We start from the raw sequence: 16,588 nt of genomic DNA, 5'->3' as shown, positions 1-16,588 counted from the left end.
TTTGTTTTTCTCTTTCTGACTTACTTCACTCTGTATGACAGTCTCTAGATCCATCCACGTCTCTACAAATGACCCAATTTCATTCCTTTTTATGGCTGAGTAATATTCCATTGTATATATGTACCACATCTTCTTTATCCATTCGTCTGTTGATGGGCATTTCAGTTGCTTCCATGACCTGGCTATTGTAAATAGTCCAGCAGCTTTTTATTATGGGCGTTTTATTGCTTCCTCTCTGGGCACCTCCTGTGTGCTGGTTCTTGGCTTGAGCCTTGGAAGGACTGACACTGGTCAGTCCACACATTGTCCTGGGCTCTTTTGTTTTGTTTTAAAATGGCATTTGTGTACGATACTCTGTGCTGTGCGTGTGTGTGTATCCTGAATGACATGAGGGAACTCTTACTTTATAGCCTGTACAATAATACATACTCTGCTGTAGTATTTCCATAGCACAGAAGACAAAAAGACACATTAGAAAAGACACATAGTTAACATTTCTGTGTTTAATTTTATGGCATAAACTGGATGGATGGATGATGGGTGGGTGGAAAAGATGTGTGATAGCTTTTTCCAAATGTGAGGCTGCCCCTGCTTAGTGTTCCCAGGGTGTCTGCTCTTCCCAGCTGGGAGAGGCCTTGTGGCCCAGCAAATGCCCTCCCCCTGACACAGGGCTGATCCCTGGGCCTGATGTGGGTGGTGTGATGACTGCGGTGTCTCCCTAGGGCGTCTGTGAGGAAATGACTTACGAGGAAATTCAGGATCATTATCCACTGGAATTTGCCCTGCGAGACCAGGACAAGTACCGGTACCGGTACCCCAAGGGGGAGGTAGGTGGGATATGGGGGCTTAATCCCAGCCACTGCTGCCTGCCTGGGAGGACCGCCTGTGACTGAGGGCCCTGAGGGGCTCTGCAGAGGCTCCGTGGGCAGCAGGAGGGGCCTGGCCTCAGAGGTAGGCAGGCTGGGTGTGTGTGTCACCTCCACCACTTCTCAGCCGTGGCCCAGGCTGCAGGCCCCTCCTTGGGTGGTGGGTGAGCAGTGCTGCCCAGGAATCCCAACCCTGAGGCCTACTGGAGCCCTGTTTCCCATCACTCCCCATCTTTACTTTCCCCATCCCTGGGAGTGTCATAGGGTGACCCCATCCTCCCTGCGGCTCCAGACACCATCCCTAGCCCTGAATCCAGACCTAGGGATTCATTTTCCCCAGGTGAGTCGTGACTACCATAAGTCACCTGCACTGTCACCTCCCCTCAGACTGGCTCTCGCCTCAGCCCAGGCCCCGGGTAGAAACAGTGTCACCTTTTTTTTTTTTTTTTTGCGGTACGCGGGCCTCTCACTGTTGTGGCCTCTCCCATTGCGGAGCACAGGCTCCGCACACACAGGCCCAGCGGCCATGGCTCACGGGCCCAGCCGCTCCGTGGCACGTGGGATCCTCCCGGACCGGGGCACGAACCTGTGTCCCCTGCATCGGCAGGTGGACTCTCAACCACTGCGCTACCAGGGAAGCCCCCAGTGTCACCTTTGACTCATGTATCTCCCAATTCTAGGATGTGACCTGAGGCAGTGGCCAAATAAAAATACCTCCCACAGACACACAGGTTTGCGTACACACATACACGTACACATGTCAAAACCCCCCGCCCAAATGCCAGGCTCACAGGTGCCTATGCTGTGCTGTCCTCGGGAATAGGACAGCTTCGGGTAGCATTGATATTTCCCCACGTCATACTGTGAGGGAGAACCCAGATTTAGAACCAAACCAGATAACAGTAAAAAGAAACAAAGCAGCTGGCTGCTCAAACTTGAGAATACAGGGGGGAAATTGGTAGGGAAGGTAGTTGCCAAAAGAAGCAATCTAGGATTTCCCCAGAAATACCAGGGGCTAGCACAAGTCATGTTGGTATTACTCCCAACCAAATCATGGGGCAAACTCAGCTCCAAGCTTGAGGCCTTTTTTTTTTTTTCTGAAGGACGGCTCACTGTGTGCAAACAGGGGTGAACCCCCAGGGCTGGGTCTCCCAGTGAAAAGCTCTAGACCTGCCAGTCACCGGGGTTGGTCCAAGGGCTCCCTCACGGCACCCAGGGGAGGTACAGGGCAGGCCGACTGTGAGGATCCTTCCTGGGAGCTCAGGCATTGTGACAGTTTGCACGCTGGGAAGTTTGGGAGGTTTTTGCTTCCCCTCCCTATAAGCCTCGTTCTGTGTACTCCACGTGTGGTGGGTAGGAAGGGAGCCGTGTCTTCTCCACCTGTCATCAGTTGCCAGCATGTGAATTCCAGCAGCTGAGGGTTCAGCAAAGGGCCCAGGATGGGCATGGAGGCGGCCCCTTGGATGCAACCTAAGCCCCAGCCCTGCCCTCTTGGTCCTACTGGGACCTGGCCCTGGGATAGGGGAGGTGATCCCTTTGTCAGACTGCCAGTCCTCACCAACCTCCCAGAATGGTGAGGAGTTCAGGAGAAGGTAGCCCACCACCCAGAAGGTCTCCATCCCTACCCCCAGAGCTGGGTTGAGGACGCTTCCCACTTGCCCTTGCAGTCCTATGAGGACCTGGTCCAGCGACTTGAGCCTGTCATCATGGAGCTGGAGCGGCAAGAGAACGTGCTGGTCATCTGCCACCAGGCTGTGATGCGCTGCCTCCTGGCCTACTTCCTTGACAAGGCAGCAGGTGCGGACGCTGCCCCTGGGGAGGTGGGATGTGTGTGTGAGAGAGATCGAAGGGGACTGTCACCTGGGCATCCCTGGTGCCAACCCTCTCCGCCTGTGTCCACAGAACAGCTGCCTTACCTCAAGTGTCCGCTGCACACGGTCCTGAAGCTGACCCCCGTGGCTTATGGTAAAGAAGCTTCCCGCATGCTTACCTGGTTGCCAGACTGGCTGTCTGCAGGGTTCTGTGGTTTTCTGCAAACCCCTCCCTTGAAAATTTCATTAGAGGCTCATTCCTCCTCCTTCCACCCCACCACCTTTCCCAATTTGCTTTAAAATTCTTTTTGTTTTAATTCCTGTGGCCACAGGAAGCCTCCCCAATGATCCTTCCTTAACCATCACCCACCCACATGAGGGGCTTTTCTACTGGTTTCTCCAAAATCCCCCAGAAAGCCCCACGGCCCCCAGGACCTGGACCTGAAAATATGTGCCTCTGCCTTGGGCTCTGCCAGCAGAGGCCTCACGCAACTTCCTAACCTCCTGGGTCCCGACTCCTCCCCTTCAACACTGGACGAGGCACTCTCACATGGTTGTGCCCTCGGGACAATAACTGTATAGCTCAGTGGCAGCTGAAGTCATCCCAGTGCATGTTAATCGCCTCGTCCCCCTTTGCACTGAGCGCCTGGCACCATGGTGATCCCGCCTCGTGTGTGAGACAGGGCTGGGTGAGGGTCTGCTCAGTGTAGTGACCCCTCACTGAGCTAGGCTTGTTGCTTCTCAGACCGCCCTCAGCCCCCGAGGTGGGCTGCTCATCCTCACTGTGGCTCTGCCTGGTGCCCGGGCTCCTTGGCGAGCCTGCGCTGGGCAGTGGCCCAGAGGCTCGGGCCTGACACGCTGCCTAGTGCTTCCTCACGGGGCCTCCGGAGCTGCCCAAGGTGGGAAGACTGGAGTGAGGCTGAGGCGTATGCTCAGCCCCACAGCACCGAAAGCCTCCTCCTGGGAGAAGCTTCTACCCCTGTGGCTCTGCTGCCTTTCAGGAGGGGGAATGGATTTGCATCTTCCCTTTGGCAGGTTGTAAAGTGGAGTCCATATTCCTGAATGTGGCGGCCGTGAACACGCACCGAGACAGGCCTCAGGTAGCAGCCGGGTCACTGCTGGGGTGGTGGGCACGTTCCTGGGGGTCCAGACACAGCAACCACCAGGGCCAGGCCCAGCTGGGGCATCTACTGAGTGAGCTTGAGTTCTCTGTCAGGGTGACGCTGTGGCCAGAACAGAGGCTAGAGGCCTACAGGGGGCAGGCGCTTCCATGTCCCACCAGCCCAGGCCTCATGAGCACCTGTCCAACTTGAGCACCTTTAAAAAGTAAAAATGAAAAATGTCCTGCTTTGTTGTGGAAAGGGCCATGCAGAGGCTGAGGGTGTCTCGGTGCTGCGTAGAGACCTTCCTGCAGAAGGACACGTCTCTGTTCTGTGTTCCCCCAGCGTTAATGATAGAAGCTCCTTGAAGTGTTGCCCAGAAGCACTTCATGCCCGTGTGGGATCCTTCTGCCATGTTGGTTTCCTCTCCCACTAAGGCCAAGAGCAGGACCGCCCCTCTGGGCCCCATTCCCAGAGTCTGTTGCACCAGGAAGGCTCCTGGGACCTTAGTCATGCCTGCTGCCACCCACAGTGGGACGTGCTGGGCCTTGGGTCCCTGCCCAGGGTGCAGGCCTTGGGCCCCACAGGCTGAGGTGTGTGGATGTGTCCTCCTATTTCCTAAGGCTGCTTCCCCTCACCAGAACCAGTCGTTGTGTAAACCTCTTCCCTGTTTGCCCTGAGAGTCCGATGAAGGCCCAGTCTGGCACACACAGGTCTCAGGGGAAGATGTCCCAACAGGCCCCTCGTACTGAGGAAAGCCCAGAAGGTGTTGGGCCCCCAGCACTGATGGGGTGATGGTGAAAGAGGCCCCTGGACCCAGCAAGCATCAGGGGCTGGCGCCCCGGTCCATTTGCAGGAGCCAACATGGCCATGGGGTAGTTGGCAGGCACCCTGCCTGCCTCTGGGTAGGCACTTCTGAGAGGCAAACTTCTGTTGGCCACAGGTTCTGGGATGGTTCCTTTTAAGGTGGGCAGGATCTCCAGGTCCTGGCCCATCCTTGGGGACAGGTTGTGGTGAGAAAGGGGCCCTTGGGAAGCCTGCCCCCAGTGAGAATTGCACCTGCCCCTACAATTCCAGTGGCCAGCCCTGTGAACTCAGGAGTGTGGCCATAGGGGACATGATTCCCTCCCTGAAGATCTGGGCTGTGGCCCAGGTCATTGGTGACCTGCTCCATTGGGCCACCAAGATCAGGGATCACATAGGATCACATAGTCTTACAGAGTTGAGGGGAGTCTCTGACCCCCATCCCTTAGGCCTGAGATGCCCTGAACTCAGCCGGCTGTGGACAGAACTGGGCTCTGCAGCTGAGGCAGGGGAGGGGTGCTGTTCGGGAGGTGCAAGGGGCCTGGTGCCCCAGCTCTCAGAAACAGGAGGTGTCCACAGGCAGCTGGGGCCATATCTGACACCTGTCCACCGACACACTGACATAGCCGGGAGGAGGGCACCCTCAGGAGCTGGTCCCCTTCCCAGCCAGCTGTTTCTCCCCACCTGACCCAGACCTGAGGCAGGAGGCGGGGATGGCCTCACTCTGGGTAATGCCTGACCTGCCTGCAAGGAGCAAGCAGGAACCGGAGGTGTCCTCCATCCCCCACCTTTGTTCTGGTGTTTGTCACCCACCACGTGTCAAGAAGCTCTTGACCCCTGGCTCTTAGGAAAGGTCGGGGTCTAAGTCCTGTGGCCGGGGCTCCTCGGGCTGAGAATGTGAGTCCAGCGGCTATAGCGATGAGCGAAGCAGGTAGTGGTGACTGTCTGTCCTTGGCAAATGGTCAGTGTTCTGTGTGTTTAATTTTGTGCAGAATGTAGACATCTCTCGGCCTCCGGAGGAAGCCCTTGTCACGGTCCCTGCTCACCAGTGACCGTGTGTCGTCCACTGCAACCCCCGGGCAGGTGTTGATCTCTGTGGACGAGGTCATTCCAGGCCCTCTGGTCTGTGTGACAGTCACCACACAGGAACACCCTCAAAGCCATGCATGGCTGGTGGCACCCAGAATCCCAGTCCCAGCCCACCTGTTTCCTTGTTGACAGTGTCAGGGTTGTATGCGGTGCCCAACCTGCTGCTATAAACCACTTGGCCTGACTGCGTCTGCACCGGGCCGGTGAGAGGTTTCCCAGCCCCTGATCCTTCTGTTCTTTCTCACCGGCCTGGTGGGCTTTGTGAAGTGTGAAACCCAAAAATGTGAAACGGAAAGCACTTGCTGTGATGTTTCCACCCACTGAGGCCGAGCTGCCTGGGTAGACCTGGGGACCCCTGCCAGGGCTCTGCTGCCCTCTCTTTGGCCACTTCCTGAGCCAGAGGCAAGGTGTTCATGAGCTGCTGCTGCCTCAGTAAGCGGGAAAGAGCCATCCCCATCCTGCCTCGCCAGGAACTGAAGAGCTTCCGCCAAGGCAGCCACCTCCACTGGCCAGACCCTTGAGTCCGTGCGTCTGCATTTGTGGATGCTCAGGAAAGCAGTGTGTTCACTTCAGCACATGGGAATGCACAGAAACATGCAGGGAGCGGGGTGTTTGCGATTACCCCTTCCCAATTATGCCTACACTGGAATACTCGTGGGAGCTGGCAGCCAAGGCCACCCCTCTCCAACTGCTCTCATGGTGCAACACGTAAAGAAAGACGTGAAGACGGGACAGTTGTATGAGTCGCCCTTCCCAGTGCTCGAGGGAGAGGCTGCCCTCCCATCTTCCTCTCCCAGCCATGCCACTGGGCTACCTTGCCCGCTGCTGCCTGTGTCCACACAAGAGTGTACACTGGTGGCAGGGACCTGCATTTGCTGTGAAGGATTCGGAAAAGCTTGCATGGTCCTGCAAAGCCTGTCCTGGCGTTTGTTGACCTCTACCCACGGAACTAAGCACGGGAAAGCCCAGAGCTGGAGGCAGCCTCCGGCCAGGGCAGGAATTTCCCAGCTTCTGATTCTTGTACACAGGAGCCTGATGAAAACGACCTCGGGAAGCCTGCCATCTGTCACGCCCCTGAGTTCTTTTGGGCCCAGGGAGTTGTGCTGGGCCGCGGGTTCCGGCTCCATTTTGTAGCTGGGAGAACAGGCTGGCCAGGAAGTTGTGAGGCTGGGTGAGGAAGCGTGTGGATTTGTAGTTGGATGCGCTGCTGTCCACAGGTGGTGGTCCTTGGTGAAGTCAGGCCCCAGGATCCTGTGTCCCTGGCCCAGGCTGATGATCTCTCGGCCTCGAGTGCCACAGCAGTTACGGACAGACATGGGTGGAGAGAGATCCAGGACAGAGCCGTGGCAGTACCCTCCTTCTGGACTTATCTCCTGTCAGAGCCCCAGGCCCCTTAGACCCAGGGCCAGAGGACCACGCTACTGCCTTTGGGATGTGGGGACTGCAGCCTTTGCTTCCATGTCCGCCAGAGTATTGATGACTTTTGGTCATGCTCAGTTGTTGGCCATAGCAGGTCCCTTTGGTCAGCGGCACGTACATCTAGATGTCACCACCTCTCCAAGACCTCAGGCTAGCTGAGGTGAGACCAGCGAGGCCTTTTCTCTCTGTCCAGAGGGCAGCCAGGAGCTACTGGAGATGTGTCACAAGGACTGGGATGGGGCAGAGGGAAGTCTGGGATCCCAGCAGGGCTCACCCGGAGCCAGCTCTGCATGGGCAGCCATCCACCTGGCTGGCTGCCCGGTTGTAGCCGGGACGGTTGATGTGCTCCTGTTGCAGACATGTTTCCTGCTCGCCCTGGAATGGATGTTGTTGGATCTCAGCCACATATCACACTGTGTCCAACATTCTTTGCAATAAATACTTTTTTAAAAAAGAACAATCTAAGGTGTTGTGTGGCCAGCTCGCCACTGGTGAGGTTCTTTCCAGCGGCTCTGCAAACCCCTGTGCTGTGCTCCCTCCCAACAGGTCTGTATGGACCCTTGGTCCAGCTCCCACCCCCATGACTACCCATCCCTGGAGCGGAAACTGTCTTGCCCTGGAGTGAGCCCTGGGCAGGGCCCGGGTTTTCTCTGGGCTGACCAAGGTTGCTGGGCCCTCACCACTGAGACAGAAACAGACATGGGGGGGATCTGGGGTCCCTGGAAATGTGGGTCCCAAATACTGGCATCCCTGGAGAGGGGAACCAGAGGCTGGGTCGAGGATGGAGGGCCTGCATAAGGCTGTGGGTGGAGCGTGCTGGCTGATTCTCTGGTGTTCTTTGTTACTTCTGGCGTGGGGAAGGTGGTGACAAGAGACACCCTTTCCTATGCCTCAGAATTTTTTTTTCCTTTTGCATTTAAAAAAAAATTTTATTGAAGTATAGTTGTTTTTTTTTAAATAAACTTATTTATTTATTTATTTTTAATTTTGGCTGTGTTGGGTCTTTGTTGCTATGCGCAGGCTTTCTCTAGTTGTGGTGAGCGGGGGCTACTTTTCCTTGTGGTGTGTGGGCTTCTCATTGCCGTGGCTTCTCTTGGTGCAGATCACGGGCTCTAGGCGCACGGGCTTCAGTAGTTGTGGCACGTGGGCTCAGTAGTTGTGGCTCGCGGGCTCAGTAGTTGTGGCTCATGGGCTCTAGAGCACAACCTCAGTAGTTGTGGTGCATGGACTTAGTTGCTCCACGGCGTGTGGGATCTTCCCAGACCAGGGCTCGAACCCGTGTCCTATTGGAGTATAGTTGATTTACAATGTTGTGTTAGTTTCAGGTGTACAGCATAGTGATTCAGTTATACGTATACATGTATTCATTCTTTTTCAGATTCTTTTCCCATATAGGTGATCACAGAATATTGAGTAGAGTTCCCTGTGCTATACAGTAGGTCCTTGTCATCTATTTTATATATAGTAGTATGTATATGTTAATCTGAAGCTTCTAATTTATCCCTCCTCCTCCCCATGCCTCAGAATTTTGTTGGACTTTTCTACACCTTCTGCCGTGGGGCTGGGGTGTTGCAGGGGTCTTCGTCCATGGACATAACATTGCTGGCATTTGCCTTTCCTAGTGTGTCAGGGCAGAGGGTGGCTGTGTCACAGTGGATGACAGGAACCCCTTGGGCTTCATCCCCAGGCTCAGAGTAGTATCAGCTACGACTGTCTTCCTGGTAGGTGAGGTTGGGGGACCGCTGAATGGTCCCCACCCTGTCTCCGGGCAGAGTTCCTGGAGTGGATACCTGACTTCCTTAGAGGCTTCCTTGCACTTTCTGAAGAAGGTTTTGAAGATTTCAACAGCAAAGCAACAACAGAAGGAATGAAATATAACACTATCAGAATTTTTCTTCAGGTTCACTGTTCTACCACAACCTAGAAAGAGCGATTATATATGGTTAGGCTGAAGAATTTTGTAGCATTTTGGGTTGCTAGGAAACAGTGGCCATCAGGTAGGATCAGAGGATATTTGGATAGAATGAAATATTGTTACAAAGACATAGGTTTCAGCAACATTTGAATTATATTTATAATATGGTTGTATATTATATATTAATAAAATATAATTATCACCTGTAAAGGCGAGTTGCCATGTTTGGTTTAGACCAATCATTATTCATCCCCCGGGACTGGGCACATTGTTGTTTAAACAAAAACTGTTCTATTAAAAGTGGAAAATGGGGTAGACCAGAAGTGGTACCTGTCAAACCCTGGCTAATGGCCACAGGTCTCTTTGGGAAGGGTTGTGGGGAAAGTACCAGCATGAAGCTGGGCTGTCTTCACAGGGCCCACCTTAAAGGGCACCCACCCCACTTCCGTCAAGGGCCCCTGGGTTTGTGAACTGATCTTATCTGGAAAATTGGTGAGAGATCCTATCCTCTGCAGTCAGGTCTCTGGTGGTCAGCCCTCTAGTTCTTTTGTCATACACATCCAGTAGGGCTCTGCTGGCCTCCCCATCAGTTTTTGTATTAGGGGCCTGGTGATCCTGCCAAAGATCCTGGTATCTGCATTGAAATCAAGGAGGCATTTCAACTATAGTGTCTCCAACCAGAATCTCTGACTCATGGACAGCTGTGACTATGGTACTTATGGGTCAAATTGTGTCCCCCAAATTAATACATTGAAGACCTAACCCCCGGTACCTCATAATGTGACCTTGTGTAGAAATAGGGTGGTTGCAGGTGTCATAAATTAAGATGAAGTCATACTGGAGTAGGGTGTGCCCCTAATCCAAAATTCCCCAGCAACTTCAGAGACAGCATGGATCCTGCTGACATCCTGGCTTCCAGCCTCCAGAACTATGAGACAGTAAGTTTCTGTTGTTTGAGCCGCTCAGGGTGTGGTACTTTGTTACAGCAGCCCTGACAAATGGAAACTTCTCAGCGATGAACTTCCTAGGGCCTTGGTGAAGGACTATGTTTTGGGTCGTCTCCAGGGACTCAGGGAGAAGGTGAGTTGTCCCTGATAAATTCAGTCCAACATTTGTTTTGAATGAATGAGTGAATCTTCCTGAGGCCTTGGGTTCTTTCCTCTACATTACACCAGGGAGCATTTGGCATCTCAATTGCATTTAGTGAGACCCAGTTTTCATTTCAGCCAACCAAACAGACAGGCAGAACAACCCCCAGTAGCTTAAGCCTGCACATTGAATCCAAAGTTCCTGGCAAGCTCACCTGCATTGATGAAGTCCAACCTAACTAAGCTGATGTTCTTATCTCCATGGTCTAGGGCCTCAGTCTCCCCACCACCACCACATAGTGTGTATATTTTAGCTAATGTAAAATACCAAAGTCTTAAATTCTTTTGATACATAAGCCATCCCCTCTGGGTCTGACTTTGTAATAAGGTCTCCAGACATGCTGGTATCCATCTCTAGTTTAAGGAGTTGGGGAGGAGGGGCATTAGAAGAGTTGACTCCCCTTGCAAAGTAACTCCCTCACGAGGTTTTATGGGAGGACACCTTGCTTCAGTGGGCAAGGGAGGTGGAGAAGGGCTGGAGGTTGGTTGCAATCTGATTCCTCTAATTCTTTCATATGCATCTTCATTTCACTTAATTCATTAACAACACATTAAGTGCCTACCATGTGCTAAGCAGGAGGAATATAGCAGTAAGCACAGGGGCAAACTCCCTCCCTCACAGAGCTGACATTCTAGTGGTGGAAGACACAGTAAAGAGGTAAGTAGTGTATTAGAGGGTGCTGGGACAGAGCCGAGGGCGTGGTTCAGGGTTGTATGAAGTCCTCACTGAGGAGGCGACCAATGTCCTGGATGTATTAAATACATTTTCAACTTACGATACTTTCAGCTTACAGGGGATTTATCAGTAACCCCATCGTTAAGTCGTGGAAGATCTGTACCACACCACCAGTGATGGCTGTACTAGCTCTGTCTCCTCAGCCTGCTGGCGTTGCCAAAGGCTTTCCCTTCATCCTGGCTGGATTTCCACTGCCTTTAACTCCAACCAGGCAAACGTCCACTCCGGATGCACCCCCATTTCCCTGGTCACCTGCTGACAACTTTATCAGTTGGAGGAAACTGACTCTGCCCAACATAATCAGAAATGGAATTTATGAAAATGAACTTGTGTAGCTCCCAGAACCACCAAGGGCACAGGAGGACAAGACAAAGAGGCCATGCCCAAGTCACAGTTCTGCTTTGGCAGACACTGCATGCTGCTACCCGGCTGCTGTGACCCCCACCACTGCAGAGGCTCTGGTCACCAGCCCACTAGGCACACTCCAGGGAAGGTATGTCTGACTCTAGGGAAGGTACATCTGATTCCAAGGAGGGTACATCTGATTGGCTGGGCCTTGGGCAAAGGAAGCTGGGAAGTGGATGTCTGGCATTTCTGCCTTCTGAAATGGAGGAAGGGAGCCCAGGTGCTGGTGAAGAGGAATGGCAGGAGAGCTGTGCTCTACTTAGCTCTCACACTCCTGGCCCTGTGGGTCAGTCCTGGGCTGATGTCACCCACACCCTGCCACCCACACCGTGGGACACTGGGCTTTCTGAGCATCATTGGGTATTGCTTTGGCCCCATGCAGAGTTCCCATATGCAGCTTGACTGCCACATAAAGGTCCCAGCAGAAAATAGTCTTTTAAAAAAATATTTACTTATTTATTTGGTTGCACTGGGTCTTAGTTGCGGCAGGTGGGCTCCTTAGTTGCGGCTCACTGGCTCCTTAGTTGTGGCATGCGAACTCTTAGCTGAGGCATGCATGTGGGATCTAGTTCCCTGACCAGGAATCGAACCTGGGACCCCTGCACTGGGAGCGCAGTCTTGGCCACTGAGCCACCAGGGAAGTCCCAGAAAAGAGTCATTATTAACACTGTGCGTATTTGAGGAGAGTCCAATAAAAGGGCCGTGGGTGAATTCGGGTGTCAGCACCTGGGGCTAACATTGGGAGCACTTTCCTTCCCTAGGCCTTGTGAACTGAAGAAAAATGCACAACCTAAAAGTTGTGTGGGACCTTACTGAGGACTAAAGCCCAGAAGACAGCCTCTCAGAAAGCTCTGAGGAATTGCTCTGAAGAGATAAGGGAGGAGCCAGGATCTACAAAAACAAAAATATGTAGTTGAACACCAAGATTACTAATCACAAAGAACAGACAAGTTAATGTTTTTCTATGTATGGGAACATGCAAGGACCTGGGTTCATTGAAATTATTCCTTTGATATGCATCTTAACTATCTAGGGTCAGTATCCAAAGCACAGAACGCTTCCTGTTTTTCTCCATCCTGAATTCCCCTCAGGTGCACCATCCGTGGGCTGCTGCAGTAGCTAATGGCTTGATTCTTGTAGAACTGGGATAGCGGGCAACATTCTTTGTTTACAGGAAAGTCAGGCAACATTCCCTGTCCACAACCCACAGGGTCAAGGCCCAGGAGGGGAAGGGTTAGTGGAACCTGGTGGGACCCAACCCCCGACCCCCACTCCTGTTCAGTTTCTACTGTAATCTGTCTACCAGAGGGATCTCTTAAATCAGTCACTCCCTGGGGCTCTCAAGATAATTTCTCAGCATTATGGCCCTGAATGGAGGGACTGGCGAGCTGTGGCTGTGAAGGTGGAGCGGGTGGTGTTGGCGGTGGGATGTGGTGTGTCTGAAGGCCCACAGGAGCTTTGGGGAAGGAATAGGGAAGGAACAGTGCCATTCATGCACTCTCCTCCCACCCTCTGACGGATCTCCTGCAACTTAACTGCCTTCTGTTGACTAAGCCTGACGACTGACTACGAGAAGGGAGAAAGAGAAAGAGGGAACCCCAGGACAGAGTGGGATAGGGGATGGATGTGGAGGGAAAAGTAGAAGATGGGCCTGGACAGGCATCTACTATGGGCATCAGCACTAAGGTTGATGTGGTTGGTAGGGAGGTAGATGCACAGACAGCTATAGTCCAGCATAATGCGTGCTAGGGCAGTGGGAGTGGGGGGTGGGGTGGAACCCACAGAGGGGACTGGGGAGGCTGAGGCAGCCCATCCCCCAGGGGGAGTGGTTTCCGGGCTGGTGCTCAGGGGAAAGTGGTCAATGGGCTAAAGGAGATCCTTTATTTCCTTTTCCAGTTATTATCTAGCACCTGCTGTGTGCATGGCCCTGTGTTGGATACAGAAAACATAGTCCCAGCCTCACTTAGCCCGCAAAGTAGCAGAAGACACCCACATAACCCAAGGTTTGGTGCTGGGCTGGGGGTTCACAAGGGCTGTGGGAACACTGAGGGGAGCCCTAACCCAGACTTGGCATCTTGAGAGGCTTCCTGGAGGAGGAGGTGTTTAAGTTGGGAGCCAGAAAGGGTGGCGGAATTCACGTGGTGCGTGCTGAGAGCAAGGAAGCACAAGGAGCCCCATTCAGTGCTATGGGACTGAAATCAGGACTTTGTCTTAAGAGATACAGGGAGCCATTGCAGGGTTTAGAGCGAGGGTGTGTGACTGATTTGTACTCTAGGGAGATCCACACAGGAAGCATTGGGGGGAGCAGGTGAGTTCAGAGCTGGGTCAGTGGTGGGTAAACGAATGTTCTGGAGGTGAAAGTGGCAGAGCGTGGAGAGAGTTGGGCAGCATGCCTGGGTGACCAGGCAGAGATGGGGACAGAGGTTTGGGGACAGTGAGTTGCCCGTGGAAGCCGAGGAGGTCTTTGGAGATGGAGTTCTGGGAGTCCTCAGGGCAAGTATGGTGGTGGATGGGCGCAGACTCTTGGAGGCCAAAAGGGCTGGGAGGGAGGACAGGGCAGGGTCCGCTGTGCCTTGGGATGCTGGTGGGTGGTGAGCATGTGAGCAGTGGGGAGGGCCAGAGGAGAGGTGTGGGTGGGAGGTAAGGAAGGTGACAAACAGATGGTCCAGGACATCAGCACGCAGTGTGAGGGAGAAGTACAGAGGGAGAGGGTGAGGACATAGGGGAGGGCCTGAGGTGCCACCGGCCTGGGACAGGACGACAAGAGGCACAGGGGGCTGTGCCCTGAGATAAAGTGTGAGCCTTTCAGGTAGGCCAGATGGGGAAGGGGCAGAATTTAAGGTAGGGTCTGCCTCAAGCAGGAGGGGAGGGCACCTACTGGAATGAAAGGGGGTGGGGCGGGGGCTGATAAGAAAGGTTGTCTGAGGGGGTGGAGCCAAGCACAAAGGTCCCCAGCTGCCGGCCCCTCGCCTGTGGCCTGGCATTGTTTTGCTGAGCTAGTCCAGCTGGTCTGGGTCCTTAAATGGACGTGGGACTCCTTAGTCTTGTTGAGACCCCGAAGTTTGGCACAGGGAGATTGGTTTCTGTCCGGGAGAAGCAGATTTCCTCAGGCAACCTGTGGAAGTGACAGTTGCCAGTTCACAGGCCTTGTTCACAAGGACCCCTGCCTGTTTCTGCCCCCCCCTCCCCCCCCTCCCCCGGAACACACACATGGGCACATGCATGCTGGATGTATGGCTGTGACTTCCAAGCCGCTGGGTTTTCCTGGCCTCACCCCCTCCTGCACATGCACAGCTCTGGGTGGGTCCTGGAGCCACCACTATGCTCAACCATGAAGGTTTAACACAGGTGTCTTTGAGGTGTGGGAAGATGAGGGGGCATGAGGGAACCCAATACTGAAAAAGTCAGGGAGGACTAGGCCAGGAGCGAAGCCCCTAGATGGGGATGAGAGGCCAAAGGCAGGTGATGGGAGGTGAGAAAGGACAACTCTTAGCTGTAATGGCCTATATGGGAAAAGAATCTAAAAAAAAGTGGATATATGTATAACTGATTCACTTTGCTGTACACCTGAAACTAAAACAACATTTGTAAATCAACTATACTCCAATACAAATTTATTTATTTATTTAGGCCACGTGGCATGCGGCAGCCTAGTTCCCTGACCAGGGATTGAACCCGCACCCCCTGCAGTGGAAGCATGGAGTCTTAACCATTGGACAGCCAGGGAAGTCCCCCAGTAAAAATTAGAAGAAAAAAAAGGACAACTCTTAGGAGTCTGACTGGGGGCAGGGACTGAGTTATGAAACGAAACCAAGTCTGTGGGAGGCGGAAGGCGGGGCACCCATGGTGTGGAACAGGCCTCAGAAGGTGGCTGGCGAGGTGGACATGGAGGGGAGTGTGTGGTGGCCACTGTGCGTGGGGAAGGGGGACCTGGGCGGTGTTCAGCTTCAGACTGTGGAGCTGAGGGGGCAGAGGCAGCCGGTTGGGATGAGGCTGGGCTGTGTCAGGGAGGGCCCCTCATCCTGCCTGGGGGCAGTCACCCCTCTGCCCCCACAGTGTGCCCAGCACAGCATGCTGAGTCTTGAGTCCCTCTGGCCAGTGGTGAGGGGGACCATGGAGGACCCAGGCCCAGAGGAGGACCCTAGCCTCCTAGGTCTGGGAAACTGCACTGAGGACATCCCGAGTTGTCTCCTTGGGCCTCACTCCTTGTTACGTGAAGCCCCCGCCCTCAGGTGAGAAACGTGGTGGCATGCCGGATGTACACACTGGCTCAGGGGCCTGGTTAGTGTGATACTTCATGTTTTCTGCCTTAAGTGTAATGAGTTTAACTGTGGCAGGTGCAGAGTGGGCAGCAGGTCAGAAACCCTGGGCAAAAAAAGAATGCTTGCCATAGACTGGATATTTGTGTCCCTCCAGATTCACATGTTCAACTGCTGACTCCCAAGGTGATGGTATTTGGAGTTGGTGCCTTGGGGAAGTGACTAGACCATGAGGGTGGAGCCCTCATGAATGGGATTGGTGCACTCATAAAAGAGGCCCCAGTGAGCTCCTTTGCCTCTTCTGCCACCTGAGAACACAGGGAAAAGAAGTCATCTGTGAACTAGGTAGGAAGTAGGCTCTAAATGGACACAGATGAGCTGATACCTTGATTTTGGAATTCCCAATCTACAGAACTGAGAGAAACAAATGTTTGTCATTTATAACTGAATCTATGATGTTTTGTTATAGCTGCCCCAAGGGACTAAGACAGTAGTCCATCTCCCCATCCCTGACTCTGCGGGGACTCGTTACTGAGAACCAAACTTGGGTCTGCTGACTTGAGTGCAGTAAAGCCAGTCTACTGACTGTGGTGAAGGAAAGTGCAGTGTTTATTGCAGGGCACCAAGCAAGGAGTCCAGGGCAGCTAGTGCTCAAAACACCCCAAGTGGGACTTCCCTGGTGGTCCAATGGTTAAGAATCTGCCCTCCAATACAGGGGACATGGGTTCAATCCCTGATCGGGGAACTAAGATCCCACATGCCACAGAGCAACTAAGCCTGTGTGCCACAACTAAGATACAATGCAGCCAAAAATAAATAAATATTTTTTTAAAAAACTTAAAAAAAAACGCCCCAACTCCCCATGGGTTTCGACAAAGTGTTTTTAAAGGCCAGGTGAAGGAGGGGAGTCACAGGGTATGTGATCAGCATGTGCACAATTCTCTGATTGGTTGATGGTGAAGTAACAGGGCCATGTCACAGGTGTTAACATTATCAATCCTGGGGCTAGGTGCTCATGATCATCAAGTAGTTAATT

General features: G+C 53.3%; 1 protein-coding gene across 13 annotated transcripts in view; it reads left to right on the top strand.

Annotated features, from left to right (window-relative positions):
- Positions 1–8,074, top strand: part of PFKFB4 (6-phosphofructo-2-kinase/fructose-2,6-biphosphatase 4) — a 40,871-nt gene extending 32,797 nt beyond the window's left edge. For 5 of the 13 annotated variants that reach the window (XM_089919258.1, XM_089919254.1, XM_022573247.3 and 2 more), the window contains 4 exons: positions 723–827; positions 2,534–2,663; positions 2,769–2,831; positions 3,713–8,074. In XM_089919258.1, coding sequence (XP_089775384.1) covers positions 723–827; positions 2,534–2,663; positions 2,769–2,831; positions 3,713–3,990 — 576 coding nt within the window. In that variant the 3' untranslated portion in view covers positions 3,991–8,074. Of the gene's footprint in view, positions 1–722; positions 828–2,533; positions 2,832–3,712 lie in introns of all 13 variants that reach the window. The other 8 variants (XM_022573250.3, XM_022573248.3, XM_089919252.1 and 5 more) reach the window with 6 other exon arrangements.
- The last annotated feature ends 8,514 nt before the right edge of the window (positions 8,075–16,588 follow it).

This window comes from Delphinapterus leucas, chromosome 10 (genome assembly GCF_059928025.1).
Source record: "Delphinapterus leucas isolate spDelLeu-1000000601 "Yukka" chromosome 10, BTC_Dleu_Yukka2, whole genome shotgun sequence".
Classification (NCBI taxonomy): Eukaryota; Metazoa; Chordata; class Mammalia; order Artiodactyla; family Monodontidae; genus Delphinapterus; species Delphinapterus leucas.
Note: the sequence above shows the minus strand (reverse complement) of the source record. Positions and strands in the feature narration are given on the sequence as shown.